The sequence below is a fragment of the Zingiber officinale genome, chromosome 6A (genome assembly GCF_018446385.1).
Source record: "Zingiber officinale cultivar Zhangliang chromosome 6A, Zo_v1.1, whole genome shotgun sequence".
Lineage (NCBI taxonomy): Eukaryota > Viridiplantae > Streptophyta > Magnoliopsida > Zingiberales > Zingiberaceae > Zingiber > Zingiber officinale.
The window spans coordinates 74,653,947-74,667,679 of NC_055997.1; the positions used below are offsets into that span (position 1 = coordinate 74,653,947).

A 13,733-nucleotide genomic window follows, 5' to 3' on the forward strand; every position below is an offset into this window, starting at 1 on the left:
ATTTTTTTTTTTTTAATTTAGTCATCATTTATTAAATAAAATATTTTATTAAAATATTAATTTATTATGTTAAACATTTAAACATTTTATCATATATTTTTATATCTTATTTGGTCTATGATATATTTTATTTTATAATCTATCATAGTTATTACATGTCTAAAAAAGAATTACAGAGATCTGCCAAGTGCCAAGTCCGCAGAAACCCTATCTTACTTCCAATAACAATACGGTAGGAAATGGGTACTTTCTGGCGGAGAACGACATTTGAGAAATACTGAAGGTGCGGCATGCCACCTCCGCAGAGAACCGCACAAGCAATCCAATTACAGATCGGTAAACAAAACGGTAGCTTTAATTGGTGGGAATTAATATGTTCGAAATATTGTGAGGTAAGTAGCAGCGATCTGCCACGTGAGCAGAGACTCTGTCAAATTCTGTTCATCGAGCTTCCCGTCCTTCCTCTCCCTTTCCGTCGTCTCTGCGGCGAGCGATTAATCCCACCGCCCTCTAGATCCCAAATCATTGATTGATCATCGATTCCTTCTCCGTCTTCTTCTTCTTCTTCTTCGATCACGAGAGAAGAGGAGGAAGATCTGGTTTTTCGTAGCTACAGAGGAGGAGGAGGAGAAGAGGGCGCGATTTGTTGTTGACATTGAAAAGAGGAATGGCGTATAGGGCGGACGAGGATTACGATTACCTGTTCAAGGTGGTGGTGATAGGGGACTCCGGGGTGGGGAAGACGAACTTGCTCTCTCGATTCTCCCGCAACGAGTTCAGCACCGAGTCGAAGTCCACCATCGGCGTCGAGTTCGCCACCCGTACCATCTGCGTCGACGACAAGCTCGTCAAGGCACAGATCTGGGATACCGCCGGACAGGAAAGGTGCGTGTGTGTAAACCATGGCATTCAGATTCAAGCTTGCATGCATTTTTCTTCCCTTTAATTCCTGAATCAACAAAACAATGCTGCTAGTGATTTTCACAATTTGTACCAAATTTTTATTTTAGATTATACTTTATAAATGAATGGGTTTCCTAAACCAGATTCCGAGTAAATTAATATTGTTAATCATACCCTTCTTTTACAATCCGATTCATGTAATAAAAAATTCTAATTAGGTATTAAAAATGAATTCCAAAGAATTCTGATTCCAATTCTCATGTTTGAATTTAACTGGAAAAACAAGAGTTAGAATTTTGTTTTTTTATGCAAGAAACTTTAGATTATGGATACATCTACGTAACACAATACTGCCATTCTTTTTTTTTACCACAATTTCCCATTTATTTGAGGTCAACTACATCTGAATATATTTGAAAATTCTTTAATCAGGAATTTTTTGAATTCTTTAATCAGGAATTTTTTGAATATACTGATTCTCAGTTTCCTTCAGTTGAGCACCGAACACATGAATGCAGTAGAATATTAGATTTAGAATATTCCAATTCCATCAGGTTTGATGGTTCCAAACCAACTATTAGCTAATTTGATTCCTTTGCCTTATATTGACCTGATTAATCTCTCCCATTACTTGTCCAACCAAAACGTGCATTGGTTGGTGCATGTGATTTGGTTTTGTTTATCATTTCTGAAACCCTTTTCTTTCTCTCATTTCTGCACAAAACTTTGATATAAAGAACTTATTATCGCTTGGCTGGAATGTTGCAGTTTCAGAATTTTGGTTAGTTGTCTTCTAATTATAAACCTAATTTCAATATTTATTTATTTTTGGATCATGTGGATTTTCGTGAAGAAGATCAACCAATTTTTCTGTTCAATCTTGTATATTATGTGATCTCTAAAACTTTTGTAATCAATATTTCTTATTTTGTTTGAAGATTCAATTAGTAGCAAAAGTTATTCTTGCATGAATAGGATATAACTCGAATATTTGCTTAATAGACCTGAATTAGAGCGGTTAGACAGGCCAACCCGTGGCACGACGAGTCAGCCCGTGGCAGGCTAACCATTTGGCGGGGCGGGCTGACCCGTCATCTTGACGAGTTGAGAAATCCGTAACTCAACCCAATCCAAGGTGGGTTGCGGGTTAGAGGGGCCAACCCATGGGCCCTCAAAAATTCAAAAAAAAAAATTAAAAAAGTTTCATATCTTTAACGTTTTACTTCAGAAAAGTTTCATCAATCAAATATATCAGTAACAAGTATTGTAAATATAAATTGACGCAAACGAAAATTCATATTTGATGAAAAGTACCATTTTTATTTCAAAATTATAATAAATAAAGATAATAAATTGACATAAAATTTGGCTTACATATGTTTCTCAATCTGCAGATCAACCCAAGTCCGTCGCGGGCCTAGGAGGATCGGCCCGCATCAAGCTTGGGTTGATCTGCTTAAATTTTTTGGCAAGACAGGCCAACCTGACGAACCCAACCAAAATTGACAGATCTAACTAGCATGTAATAATATAAATTCTTATGTAGTTCAACCAACAACAAAAGTATGAAAATAATAATAATACATTATCAGACAAGTTCTTGGAAAGATAGATTGTTCGGCATTATGGATAAGGGAAGAGGTCGGATGCATGAACATTTTAAAAATGCCTTTTGATGATGACAAGCAATGGTAAGTTATTACTATTCGACCATTTTCTATCAAGTCTTGGACGTGTCCTAAATGTGTCATGATACATGTTTTAGTTGATTTTGGGGTCAATCTACTTGTTGTAGCTAGCATTATCATTTTCGCTTGTTGGGAAGCCTAGACTTATACATCAAGTAAATCCAAAGTGGAATTGGCTTAATGCATGCATGAGAAATGTGTGCTAACAAACAAACAATTATGGCACCAACATGGTTCAACCTAAGATTTGAAGGATGAAATCTTTTTATTTTCAAGTAAGATATAAAAGATAACATCACATAAAATCTCCAATGTTGATTCCAGGCCCAGAAGAAAAGGCTGAGAATAATGTTAGGCCTAGACAACCATTGTTAAGATTGTCTAACCAATGAACAAGGAATCTTATGCTACACATCCACATTTCTGACCACCCCAGCATCCCTTACAATGATCTTGAGATAATGAAATTACTGATGATGTTCCATCCTACCAGCATTTTTGTCTGCATTAGACCAATAATTTGATAAGTTTAATTCCTCAGTGGTCCTTTAGATAACTTTGGGATAACTAGTTAGCCAATCATTCCTTAATGCAGTATTAGTGTCATATCATCCACAAACCTACCCCTTCCATTTAGTTCCTTTTTGTGGGTTGTTTGCTAACAGCTTGAGAAGTAAGATGGTTCCTTATACCTAAAACTTGTACCCTGACTTGTATATTAACTTGCTCCTAAATCAGTAGATCACTTGGTTCAAAATTTCCTTTGTTTGTGTAGGTATCGCGCAATTACTAGCGCTTATTATCGAGGAGCTGCTGGTGCCCTTATTGTCTACGACGTGACTCGTCATATCACCTTTGAGAATGTGGAGAGATGGCTGAAGGAACTCAAGAATCACACAGATCAAAATATAGTCATCATGCTCGTGGGGAACAAGGCAGACTTGCGCCACATTAGGTCCGTCCCTCTAGAAGATGCACAGGCCTTTGCTCAAAGAGAGAAGGCTTTCTTCGTAGAGACCTCAGCCCTTGAGTCCATGAACGTAGATAATGCCTTCACTGAAGTGCTCACTCAGATCTACCATGTGGTCAGCAAGAAGATGCTTGATGCCAGTGACGATACTTCAACTGTGCCTAAAGGGCAGAATATTAAGATAGGGGAGGGTGACGAAGCCTTAAAGAATGCGGGTTGCTGCTCGGCTGGCTGATCTGTTTCTTACCGTTTTCATGATCTTTATCAGTGTGCTGCTTGGCATTTTTCGTGAGACTCAAGATAGTAAAATTTTTGAATGCATGATTCTGAAAACATGAAGCACGACATGAAGTTTTATAGCTGACTTAAAAGAGGATGAACATCTGCATTCTGGTTACAAACATGTTTTCTCGTCTCACTTGACAACAAATATGTTTTCTTAAATTTGTTTGTTGCTTTGGTCAATTATTAACCATCAACAACTGGAATTTGTAAACTTTCGTTGATTCTTTGCTTATAAATACCTCATTTTTTTTTTCTTTCATAGTAAAATTTTGATACTTGAGTTGCTGTGCAAATCCATATTTACTTTGCTGCTGCAATAGCATCATCTTAATTTTTATGGGGAAAATAAAAAAAAGCATATATATTTTTTCTTCTAAATCATATCACATCACATGAGTTCTCAAATAAACTATTCAACTATTCAGTATTATTATTTCTTAACATATGTATTAAATTCTCTATCGGTTGGTCAGTTATATGACTAAGATAAATTTACATTATAAGAACATCCGTAATATATCCGTGTTATAACGTCCGTCATCTCATCAAAAAGTATAGGATCCATTGTCACATAGTCGTTATAACAACATCTCTTTCACCCACATTCTTTTTAACGTTAATACTCATTATTCATGGGTTCTACCGTGTATTTAAAATTATATCATATTAAATAAATAAAATTTAAATGAATATTAATATTATTAAAAATATCTTTATTATTTATTAGTTACACATTTTATTTATTTTTTCTAATTTTAAGATTTTATACAATTATTAAAAAATTAAAAAAAAAACACCATGGGTGGGCCCTTGGCTGGCCCATCCACAGTATAAGAATTGTACTTTGAAGGTGTTCAATTGTTTGAACGTGTTTAAAATGAGGGTGTTATAACATCCCTCCATAATGAGTTAATACCCTTATAACACCCCCTATTAATAAGCATTACAGTTATCCTAATAATTATAAAATTATAGTTGTTATAACAATTACAATTTTATAATTGTTCTAATATAAATGAACAAGTTTAAATAGTAATTATGAACCTATAATTACTATAATTATAATAACAATTATAATTTTATAATTGTTACAATACATACTTATGATATTCATATAATCAATTAATCGATTCAAGATTTAATTCTATCTAACAATCTAATTGAAAGCAACTGTGTTATTTTTCAAAGAGCCCGGATAGGGTAAAGTGTATTTTGATTATAAAAGTAAGACATATACCAGCTTGATGATTAAAAATAAAGGAAAAAACAAAAGTATTCCTTCTAATTTTTTATCCAATTTTTCTCTTATTTTTTTTTTTACTTTTTAAAAAACACAGAGCTTCCTTGTCCTTGATAATTTACACGTGCCAATTGTCTTTTGGTTGTCACCTTGTAGGGCTGTCAAGTTAGTGGTGCAAAACTCACACTGTTGTTTTGCAGAGGTAGATGGTGAAATGAAAATTTTTATCAATTTTTTATCAAATTAAATAAGGTTATTTTTAAAATGCTCTTTATTATTAATTTTTTAAAATTAATTATTATTATTGTTAAAAAAAATAGTTATTAGAGTAATTTTAATATATTATTAATAAATAGAGGTCACTTCAAACGATGATGGGACAACTGCTACAACTTGGCTGTCGAGGACAACCCTACAAGCGTCCTCCTCGCCGCCGGAGCTATCTCGGTCTTCCTCTTCAGATGTCTCCGACGTCGTTCAGGATGAATCCAATTGAACCGATCCCCTTCTCTCCTCCTTCGTTCCTTACTTATGCCTTTTTTGGGGGGGAACTCGATGTGAAAGTGAGATCGAGCGGGGAGGAGACAAGAAAAACCTAAAGAAGTTATCATTGAGTGGATCGAAGGCGGTTGGCGTTTATCCATTGGAGGCTGGGGAACCACCCTCCGCAGCAGGTCAGCGCTCTACCATCGCCGAGCTATTTCTGATTAATTTTCGGTTAGTCTTCAATGCTAATTGTTTCTTGCTCTTATCTTCCTTCGACCTCCTGAAATTGGGCCCTGTCCGTCACGGCCAGTATGTTTGTTCAATTGTTCTGTCCAATTCACATGCTTTTCCTGTTTGTCTATGTCCAAAACACTTTCAATTTGTTTATCTCAGGAAGGGCGCTGATAATGTCACTTGGGATCCAGAAGCCACCATGAACTAATCAATCCATAGTTGTAAGTCTTGTTCATCTCCCAATGCAATATATGCCAATTTTGTCACCGTTTTTGTCCTTCCCTTTCATTTTGTGCGTCGAAGTATTTTGAGCGTAATGACTATTCTCCTATTTACTTCATAAAAATGTTATGAGCAACAAATTAGAAATAATTTTCATAGATAATAGATTTCTTCATATGAAATATTTGTTCTACTCGTATGATGCATATGATCAGCCTAGACCTCAATGTGACCAGTTTACGTTGCCTATCTGCCCTTACTATGCCAATCGACCACTTAGACCTCTCTCCAAGAAGTTTGATTGACTCATGTGGCTCAATCTACTCACCCCACTAACAGGTCTAGTTGACAAACGCATTTGACCTAATAAATGGATCCAACTCAAGTTTATAATATATTTTTCAAAGGGTTGAACAACGTGAGGAAGAAATCAAGAAGGTATAAATATTTTTATAACAGAACAAAGGATAACTAGTCATGAATTTAGAATCCCTATTCTATGGAATCGGTATTTGTAGGTCATTTAGAATAATTGAATTCATCAATCAAACAAGTGAGCCAATTCTAAGCTTTTGTACATTGATCTTGGCATGGACAAGTCTCAAACTTCAGCCAACTGGACTAACAAGTCACCACCTATAGAATGTTGTCTAGCAATGGAGGACGACATAGATGGTCTGGAGCAGAACTCAGGAAATGTAAAATATTGATACTATGAGTCAGTTTAATAGAGAATCTTGGATGCCTATGTTTTGTGGAGCAATTTAGTTTTATCACCAGAGAGGAACAATATTCTCAGTATGTTCATTTTAACTTAGCAAGCTGTCCTAGCAGAATCTGTACACATGATTGATGATTCATTTACGGGTTCAACATAAATGGTTGGTTTAGATGGTTACTGAAGGAGATAGGCCAGGCTCTAAAGATTAGTTTTTTCATGTATAATAGTTTTTTGTCGACCCAATGTAGTGAGATAAAACTTGGTGGTGGTGGTGGTTGTTGTAATAGTTTTTTGAAATGGTGATTGGTTCCACCTCTGAAGCCAACCCCTTGTTTCTAAATGTATGATTGATCTAATGTCAAGGGAAAGAAAGTGACAGTTTCAAGCCATGACCAACATCTGTCTGTTGGAACCAACCCTGCCCACGCCATATGAGAAAGTTGGTGGTGGACGACACCATTGCGGTCAGGAGATGGTGGTCATGAGGAGCGACGAGATAAAGGCCTTCTACCGTTTGCTGGGTATCTTACACAAACGGTAGCAGATGAAGAACAAGCCTCAGCAGGAGAAGAAAGCATGGATTGGATCATGGTTAAAGATGGCACAACCAACACTCATCTAGTTTCTTCTTGTTCAGCATAACTGGAGTCTCCTTTGAGCATTAAGGGCCCCCTCTTTGTAGATTGCCTGCAGCTGGAAAAGTAGATGTGCTTCCAGAATCTCCACCGACAGGGTATAGCTGTCATGTTCTTTATGGTGAGCAATTCAGATATACTGTTGTAGAACACTAAATTAATCCTAGTTTACTAATTCTAGTCAAAGGTCTTTAATCCTTGCAGGATAATTCAATGCAAAGTTATTGGTCAGCATGAAAGGGAAGACTATAGATCTTTGCAGAGGTCTGCTTCCTCTTCCCATGAATCCAAGAAATTTGAGATGCACAGATAGTACAAGGAGGAGATGCCAATATAGCTGACGGCAAAACACTTGAGCTAATTGCCACATTCCCAATTGGTACAGATGCAATTTTTACTACTAACACCGTCGAAGATACCACAGAAGGGAAAAAAAAAGGTTGGATAAAAATAGAGCACAAGGAGAATTCATTCTTTAGCAGTTCTTGCCCCAAACCACCATTGATCTGAAACAATTCCTTCACTACTCAGATTATGTTGCCATGATCGTTACCCGCTTGGCCTTGTTCTATAGTCGAACTTCTTGCAGCATCTTCACCACCACCCTCATTGACGGACGATTGATTGGGAGAGAGTTGGCACAGAGTAAACCAATGTTTAGTACCTTCAATATCTCCTGCTTGCAGCGCATATCAAACTTTGGATCGATCACATGCTCAATGCCCTTCTGTTCTATCGTACTGCACACCCACTTCACGAGATCTTTCTCACCGTACTCTGGATCGACGGGAAGTTTCCCAGTGACCAGCTCGAGAATTACCACTCCAAAGCTGTAGATGTCACTCTTCTCATTGACACGGAGAGTATAAGCATACTCTGCAGCAGTAAGCATTGAATCTTTAGTTATGGATTGTGAGGTTTTTCAGGTGATTAACAGAGTTCGGAGAGTGACTGACCTGGAGCAATGTATCCACAAGAACCAGCAATCACAGACATGGATTTAGGCCCATTCTCAACAGCTTTGGCCACACCGAAATCGGCTACCTTTGCTCCAAACTTTTCATCCAGCAAGATGTTGTTAGACTTGACATCCCGGTGCACGATCGGCGGCACACAGTCATGGTGCAGGTAGGAGAGGCCCTCTGCAGCGTCTAGCGCAATCTTGTACCTCGTTGGCAAATCAAGAACACTCCCTTTGTTGCCGTGCAACAGGTCCCCCAAGCTTCCATTGAGCATGTACTCGTACACCAGCAGCTTATGATCCTTGTGAGTGCAGCAGCACCAGAGCTTCACGATGTTCTTGTGCCTTATGTTGCCTAGTGTTGCGACTTCTGCTTCGAAGGCATCATCCATGGTGGCCCCGTTCATGTTTGCGGTCCACAGCTTCTTCACTGCGACAGTCTCTCCGTTGCTCAGGACGACCTTGTAGACCTTCCCAGAAGCGCCGCTGCCAATGAGGTTGACCTCGCGGAGGGAGCCCAAGATGTCTTGCTCGCTGAATCCTAGTTTGTGGAACGACTTCAGCGTCCACTTCGACTTGTCTATGGCATTCATGTACTTGCGGCACCTGCAGGTGAACCAAGAAACGCCGGCGGCAAGGACTAAGCCGGCGAGGATAAAGACGAACCAAAGCAGCCAGAGGTATCCATAGCGGTTGGCGGTGGTTCTCCCTGAGGCAGGGCAGAGCCCTGCCATGTCCCCGCACAACGCTGGGTTGCCCAAGAAGCTGCTCCCGAAGGCCTCGTTGGCAAACATGGGCGGAATTGCGCCGGAAAGCTCGTTGTTGGACAAGTTGAACCGGCTCAACTTTAGGTTCTGGAGTTGGTCCGGGATTGGGCCGGTGAGATCGTTGTTGGAGAGGTCGAGGTAGTTGAGCACCGGCAGGCCGCCAAGCTCAGGGGGTATTCCGCCCGTGAAGCTATTGTGGGCGAGATTGAGGTCGCTGAGCTTCTTCCACGATTGGATTTCTCGGAGAAGCTCTCCGGAGAGAGAGTTGTTGTGGAGGTCGAGCCGGCTGAGATTGGTCAAGTTGCCGAGCGTGGCAGGGAGCAGTCCGGCGAGCTGGTTGTTCCCAGCGGCGATCTCTTGCAAGTTCACCGCAGCTCCTATCTCTGGGGGGATGATGCCGGAGAACTGGTTGTCTTCGATGAGGAGCGACGAGAGGTTGGCGGCGTTGGAGATCACCGGAGAGATGCGGCCGGACAAAGCGTTGTCTCTCAAATCAAGCAGAAAGAGATGCGGCAGCCCCCAGAGCCCGCTGGGAACCGGGCCGCTCAGGGCGTTGCCCGGGAGCCGAAGGCGGTTCAGCGTCCGGCACCGTCCTAGGCCGTCGGGAACTCTGCTGGAGAAGGAGTTTTGCATCAGGTGCAGCTGCACCAGTACGCCGCAGTCGCATATGCTCGCAGGGATCTCGCCGTAGAGCGAGTTCCTCGACAGATCCACCGTCACCAACGGTGTTATCTTTCCCAAATCCGCTGGGAGGTAGCCATGGAGCTGGTTATTGTAGAGGCGGAGATCGGACAAGCTCTTGGACCGCGCGACGCCGGCAGGGATCCCACCGGTCAGCTGATTCGTGTGTAGGTGCAAGCTCTCGAGCAACGGCCCGTCAAAGATGTCGTCGGGGAGCGGGCCCTCGAGCTGGTTCAGGGACGCGTCGAAGCGAAGTAGCGCGCCGAGCTTACCGAGGCCTCTCGGAATGCGACCGGATAGCGAGTTGTTGTACAGCTCGACCTGGGTTAAGTGGGATAGCCCGGAAAGGAACTCCGGCACGCCTCCGCGGAGGTGATTACAGGAGAGGTCTAGGTAGGCGAGCCGTGAGAGTCGGCCGAGCGATTGTGGAATCTCCCCGTCGAGGTTACAGTGACCGAGGGAGAGCGTCTCGAGATTACGGAGGTTTCCGAGCGACACCGGTATGTGACCGGCGTTGAATGGGTTGTACCGGAGGTCGAGATTCCGGAGCGTTAAGACATCGCCGAGGAAATCGGGGACGGTGGAGGTGAGCAGGTTGTAGACGAGGGCCAGCGTCTCGAGGCGGGAGAACCGGCCGAAGGCCTGCGGGATGCCGCCGGAGAAGTTATTCGAGGAGAGATCCAGGTAGGTGAGGTTAGGCAGCGACGCAAGCGCGTCGGGGAGCGGGCCGACGAGGTTGTTGAGAAACAAATCCAGGAAGGACAGGGCGTCGCAGCCGGCGAGGTCGGCGTCAGTGAGGGAGCCGTTGATGTAGTTAACGGAGAGGTCGATGGAGGCGAGGTGGGGGAGGCGGCAGAGGGCCGAAGGGAAGGGGCCGGAGAGGTTGGCGTCGGAGAGGTTAATGGCGGTCACGACTCCGGAGGTGCAGTTGACGCCCTGCCACGCACAGGGCGTGTCGTCGCTGGCGTTCCAAGAGGAAAGCGCGTCGGGCTGCCCCGCCAGGCCTCCCTTCGCCTCCAGCAAAATGCGGCCTTCTTGGTTGAGCGAGGAGGCACCATGGAAGAAGAAGAAGAATAAGACAGAGACGAGGAATAAGAGGAGAATACGGCGGCGAGGTGCGATCATCGCGTCTGTGTTTATTAATTCCTCTGTTTCAAGGTGGAGAAGCAGAGGTGGAAGACAACATGGCGATCGAGGAGCGCGTGAATGAGTGACTGTGAAAGGATGAAGATGAAGTGATAATTAAGGAGGCAAGTCGCGGAGAAGTCCAGCTTTGCTTTTTGCGACGATTAATTTAAATTTAATTATTTTTTCTATATATAGATTTTTTTTTTTTCTATATCTGTGATCAAGATATTTAGAAAACATTGTTGTAAAAAGGTGTATACGTTGTTCTCAGTCCCCCCAATCCATCCAAGGTCAATACGAACAATAATATTTATAAACTATTTATAACTCTTCATTTAGAAAACACGAACAATATTTATAAATAATATTTATGAATAATATTTATAAACTATATTAATTAATAAAAAATTTATTAATATATTAAATAAATAATAATATAAAATAAATAAATTTGAATTATTAAATTTAATAAATAATTAAATAACTAAAAGTTTTTAAATAATCAAATAAATTTAAATTGAGAGTTTGATAATATGTAAACCAACCAAGTTCGAATTTGTTAGTGCGGGAAGCATTCGACGATCAAAATCGAGTTTTGATAATGACAAACGATTCAAAGTTAAAATTATTTATGATCTAATATGTTTGAATGAGTTTGTAAGAAAGTCCTAAGGTATTTTAGGCAAAAGTTCTAGCTACGGTTAGACAGAGAGAAAATCGTAGGAGGTGGTAACGTTAGGTCCTAGGGGGTGGTAACCCTAGGTGGAAAGCCTTGGCAGGTCGAGGTCTTCAGACAAAAGTCTTAAAGTCGGAAACTCTAGGTGAAAATCTCGGTGTCGCGAATTGGGTGGAAAGTTTGGGCGGGTCGTGGAGCGGACGTCCAGCGGAAAGACCTGAAGACTCGGGCGTTGAGCAAAAGCCCAGTTGATCTGGAGGATCAAACTGGCAACAGGTATACTCTCCTGAGTGAAGTAGGTGAGGATGCATTCCCCGCTGAGGGAACAGTAGGTGTCGGCTCAACTTAGGATTTTTAGTAGGAAATCCGAAGTCAGAATCGGACGGTCCGGTGATTGTCAGATATTCATATTTATGTTATTATTATGTGCTAAGTTTGTGTTGTAGGGTATGCTTGGTATTTTGGGACTAACATATCTTGCAGGGACAAAATAGCTTGATTTGCCTCGGATGAACAGTTCCCGAGGCACCCTTCATGAAGCTTGGAGGCGCCTCGGGTGCAAGAGCTAGGGAATGCGCGCAGCAAAGTTGGAGGCCCCCTCATGGAGTGCTGAGGCGCCTTGGACGGCCTTGAAGGCGCCCTCCATAACATTAGAGGCACCCTTAAGTGGATAGGCTACGAAGGAGTCAAAGCTCATCCACGCTGCGAATCCGTCGGTGATGGAGGCGCTCTTAAGGGGCTTAAAGGCACCCTCAATGACTTATTTAAGCCTGTCTCGAGCAGCAGCAAAGAACAACACAATTTTGGCAATCCTTCTTCAGCGCACTGTTAATGAGACGATCAGGCGAAGCCGTAACAATATTCCAACAACATGAAGCTTTTATTTTACGATTCCTTTGTAGTCAGTATAATTTTTTTACAGCATTCTAAATTGTAATATTTTTTTATAAGATTTTCGAACTGATAGTGAATTGCCCAAAGTAAACACTCAACGAGCGTGGGCCTTGGAGTAGGAGTCGCCCTAGATTCCGAACCAAGTAAAACCAACCTGCGTACTTGGTGTGTCTTTTTTGCGCTGCTTTCTTTTAATTTCCGCTGCATTTAGTTGATAATTTTAAATCGAAAAGTGAAAGCCACGAGTACTATTCATCCTCTCTCTAGCGTGTTTCAATTTAACATAATCAAACTTGAATTGAGAGTTCGATAATATCTAAATAAATCAAGTTCAAGTCAAGCTTCAAATAAGTTGAAGTTCATAAAAATAAATCAAATCAAGATTAAATAATCATTTCAAAAGTTTAATTTATTTTAAGTTTGATTTAATTCGATTATCTTATTAAATACGTTTGAATATTTTAAAGTTCAACTTGACTCGTTTACCGTCCATAAATATATTGGTTTTTTCTGAAAATATCTAATCGGATCATGCCACGTGGACAAGATATAAATTTAAGACAACAATTTCAAATAATCTAATCAAATTTGCCACAATTTTAGTCTCATATTGTTAAATGAATAAATAAATGAATAAATAAATATAAAATATGAACCAGACGTCGGGATCGAAGTGGACTGGTCAACGGTCTCAGTTCACCAATAGATGTTAGATGGGTAGATGGATGTCCCGCTTCCTTCCTTCCACGTGCCACCCTATAATTTGGGGATAAATAGCCTAATAATTATAAATGTGCATGCGTTGAAAAAACTATGATATCAGATTTCTGCTTTGATGCTTTTGCATTTGTTTAATAATTGTAACTTAATTGATCAGTTTAAATTAAAATTACTCAATATTATATATATATATTCGGCTTTTAACAGAATGAATATGGACTGCCTTTAGGTTAAACTGACCATTAAGAACTGAATCAATTTTGAACAGAGTAGTCAACGAGCCGTGCCGAAATGTCAAACTTGGCAGCTGTTACGAGTTCTCCTTATTATCCACGTGATTTATTTTTTTGTTGTTGCGGCGATGAGTTAGTGGGTTGGTCAACCACTGGGGTCCATCTATTTTAATTTTGTCTATAAATTCTTATAATTATTGAACAATTTTCTTTGGCCACATGACTATATTGCACATTTGCACAAAGAGCTTAATTGAGATCTTGTCGACATTTCCGTATGCATAAAAGG

At 40.7% G+C, this 13,733-nt stretch overlaps 2 protein-coding genes and 1 long non-coding RNA gene across 3 annotated transcripts; 2 read left to right on the forward strand and 1 right to left on the reverse strand.

Annotated features, from left to right (window-relative positions):
* Positions 1-442: 442 nt before the first annotated feature.
* On the forward strand, positions 443-3,991 carry LOC121996574 (ras-related protein RABA1f-like). The gene is made up of 2 exons (XM_042550586.1): positions 443-885; positions 3,367-3,991. The coding sequence occupies exons 1-2, from the start codon at positions 668-670 to the stop codon at positions 3,794-3,796; spliced, it is 648 nt and encodes a 215-aa protein (XP_042406520.1). The 5' UTR covers positions 443-667; the 3' UTR covers positions 3,797-3,991.
* A 1,471-nt stretch (positions 3,992-5,462) lies between these two features.
* LOC121996576 lies at positions 5,463-8,382 on the forward strand. Its single transcript, XR_006116121.1, has 4 exons — positions 5,463-5,803; positions 5,966-6,027; positions 7,113-7,505; positions 7,589-8,382. It is a non-coding gene; the product is annotated as an uncharacterized LOC121996576 (long non-coding RNA).
* Positions 7,619-11,058, reverse strand: LOC121996575 (receptor-like protein kinase HSL1). The gene is made up of 2 exons (XM_042550587.1): positions 8,341-11,058; positions 7,619-8,260 (listed from the first exon to the last, which is right to left on the reverse strand). The coding sequence occupies exons 1-2, from the start codon at positions 10,916-10,918 to the stop codon at positions 7,953-7,955; spliced, it is 2,886 nt and encodes a 961-aa protein (XP_042406521.1). The 5' UTR covers positions 10,919-11,058; the 3' UTR covers positions 7,619-7,952.
* Between the last annotated feature and the right edge of the window lie 2,675 nt (positions 11,059-13,733).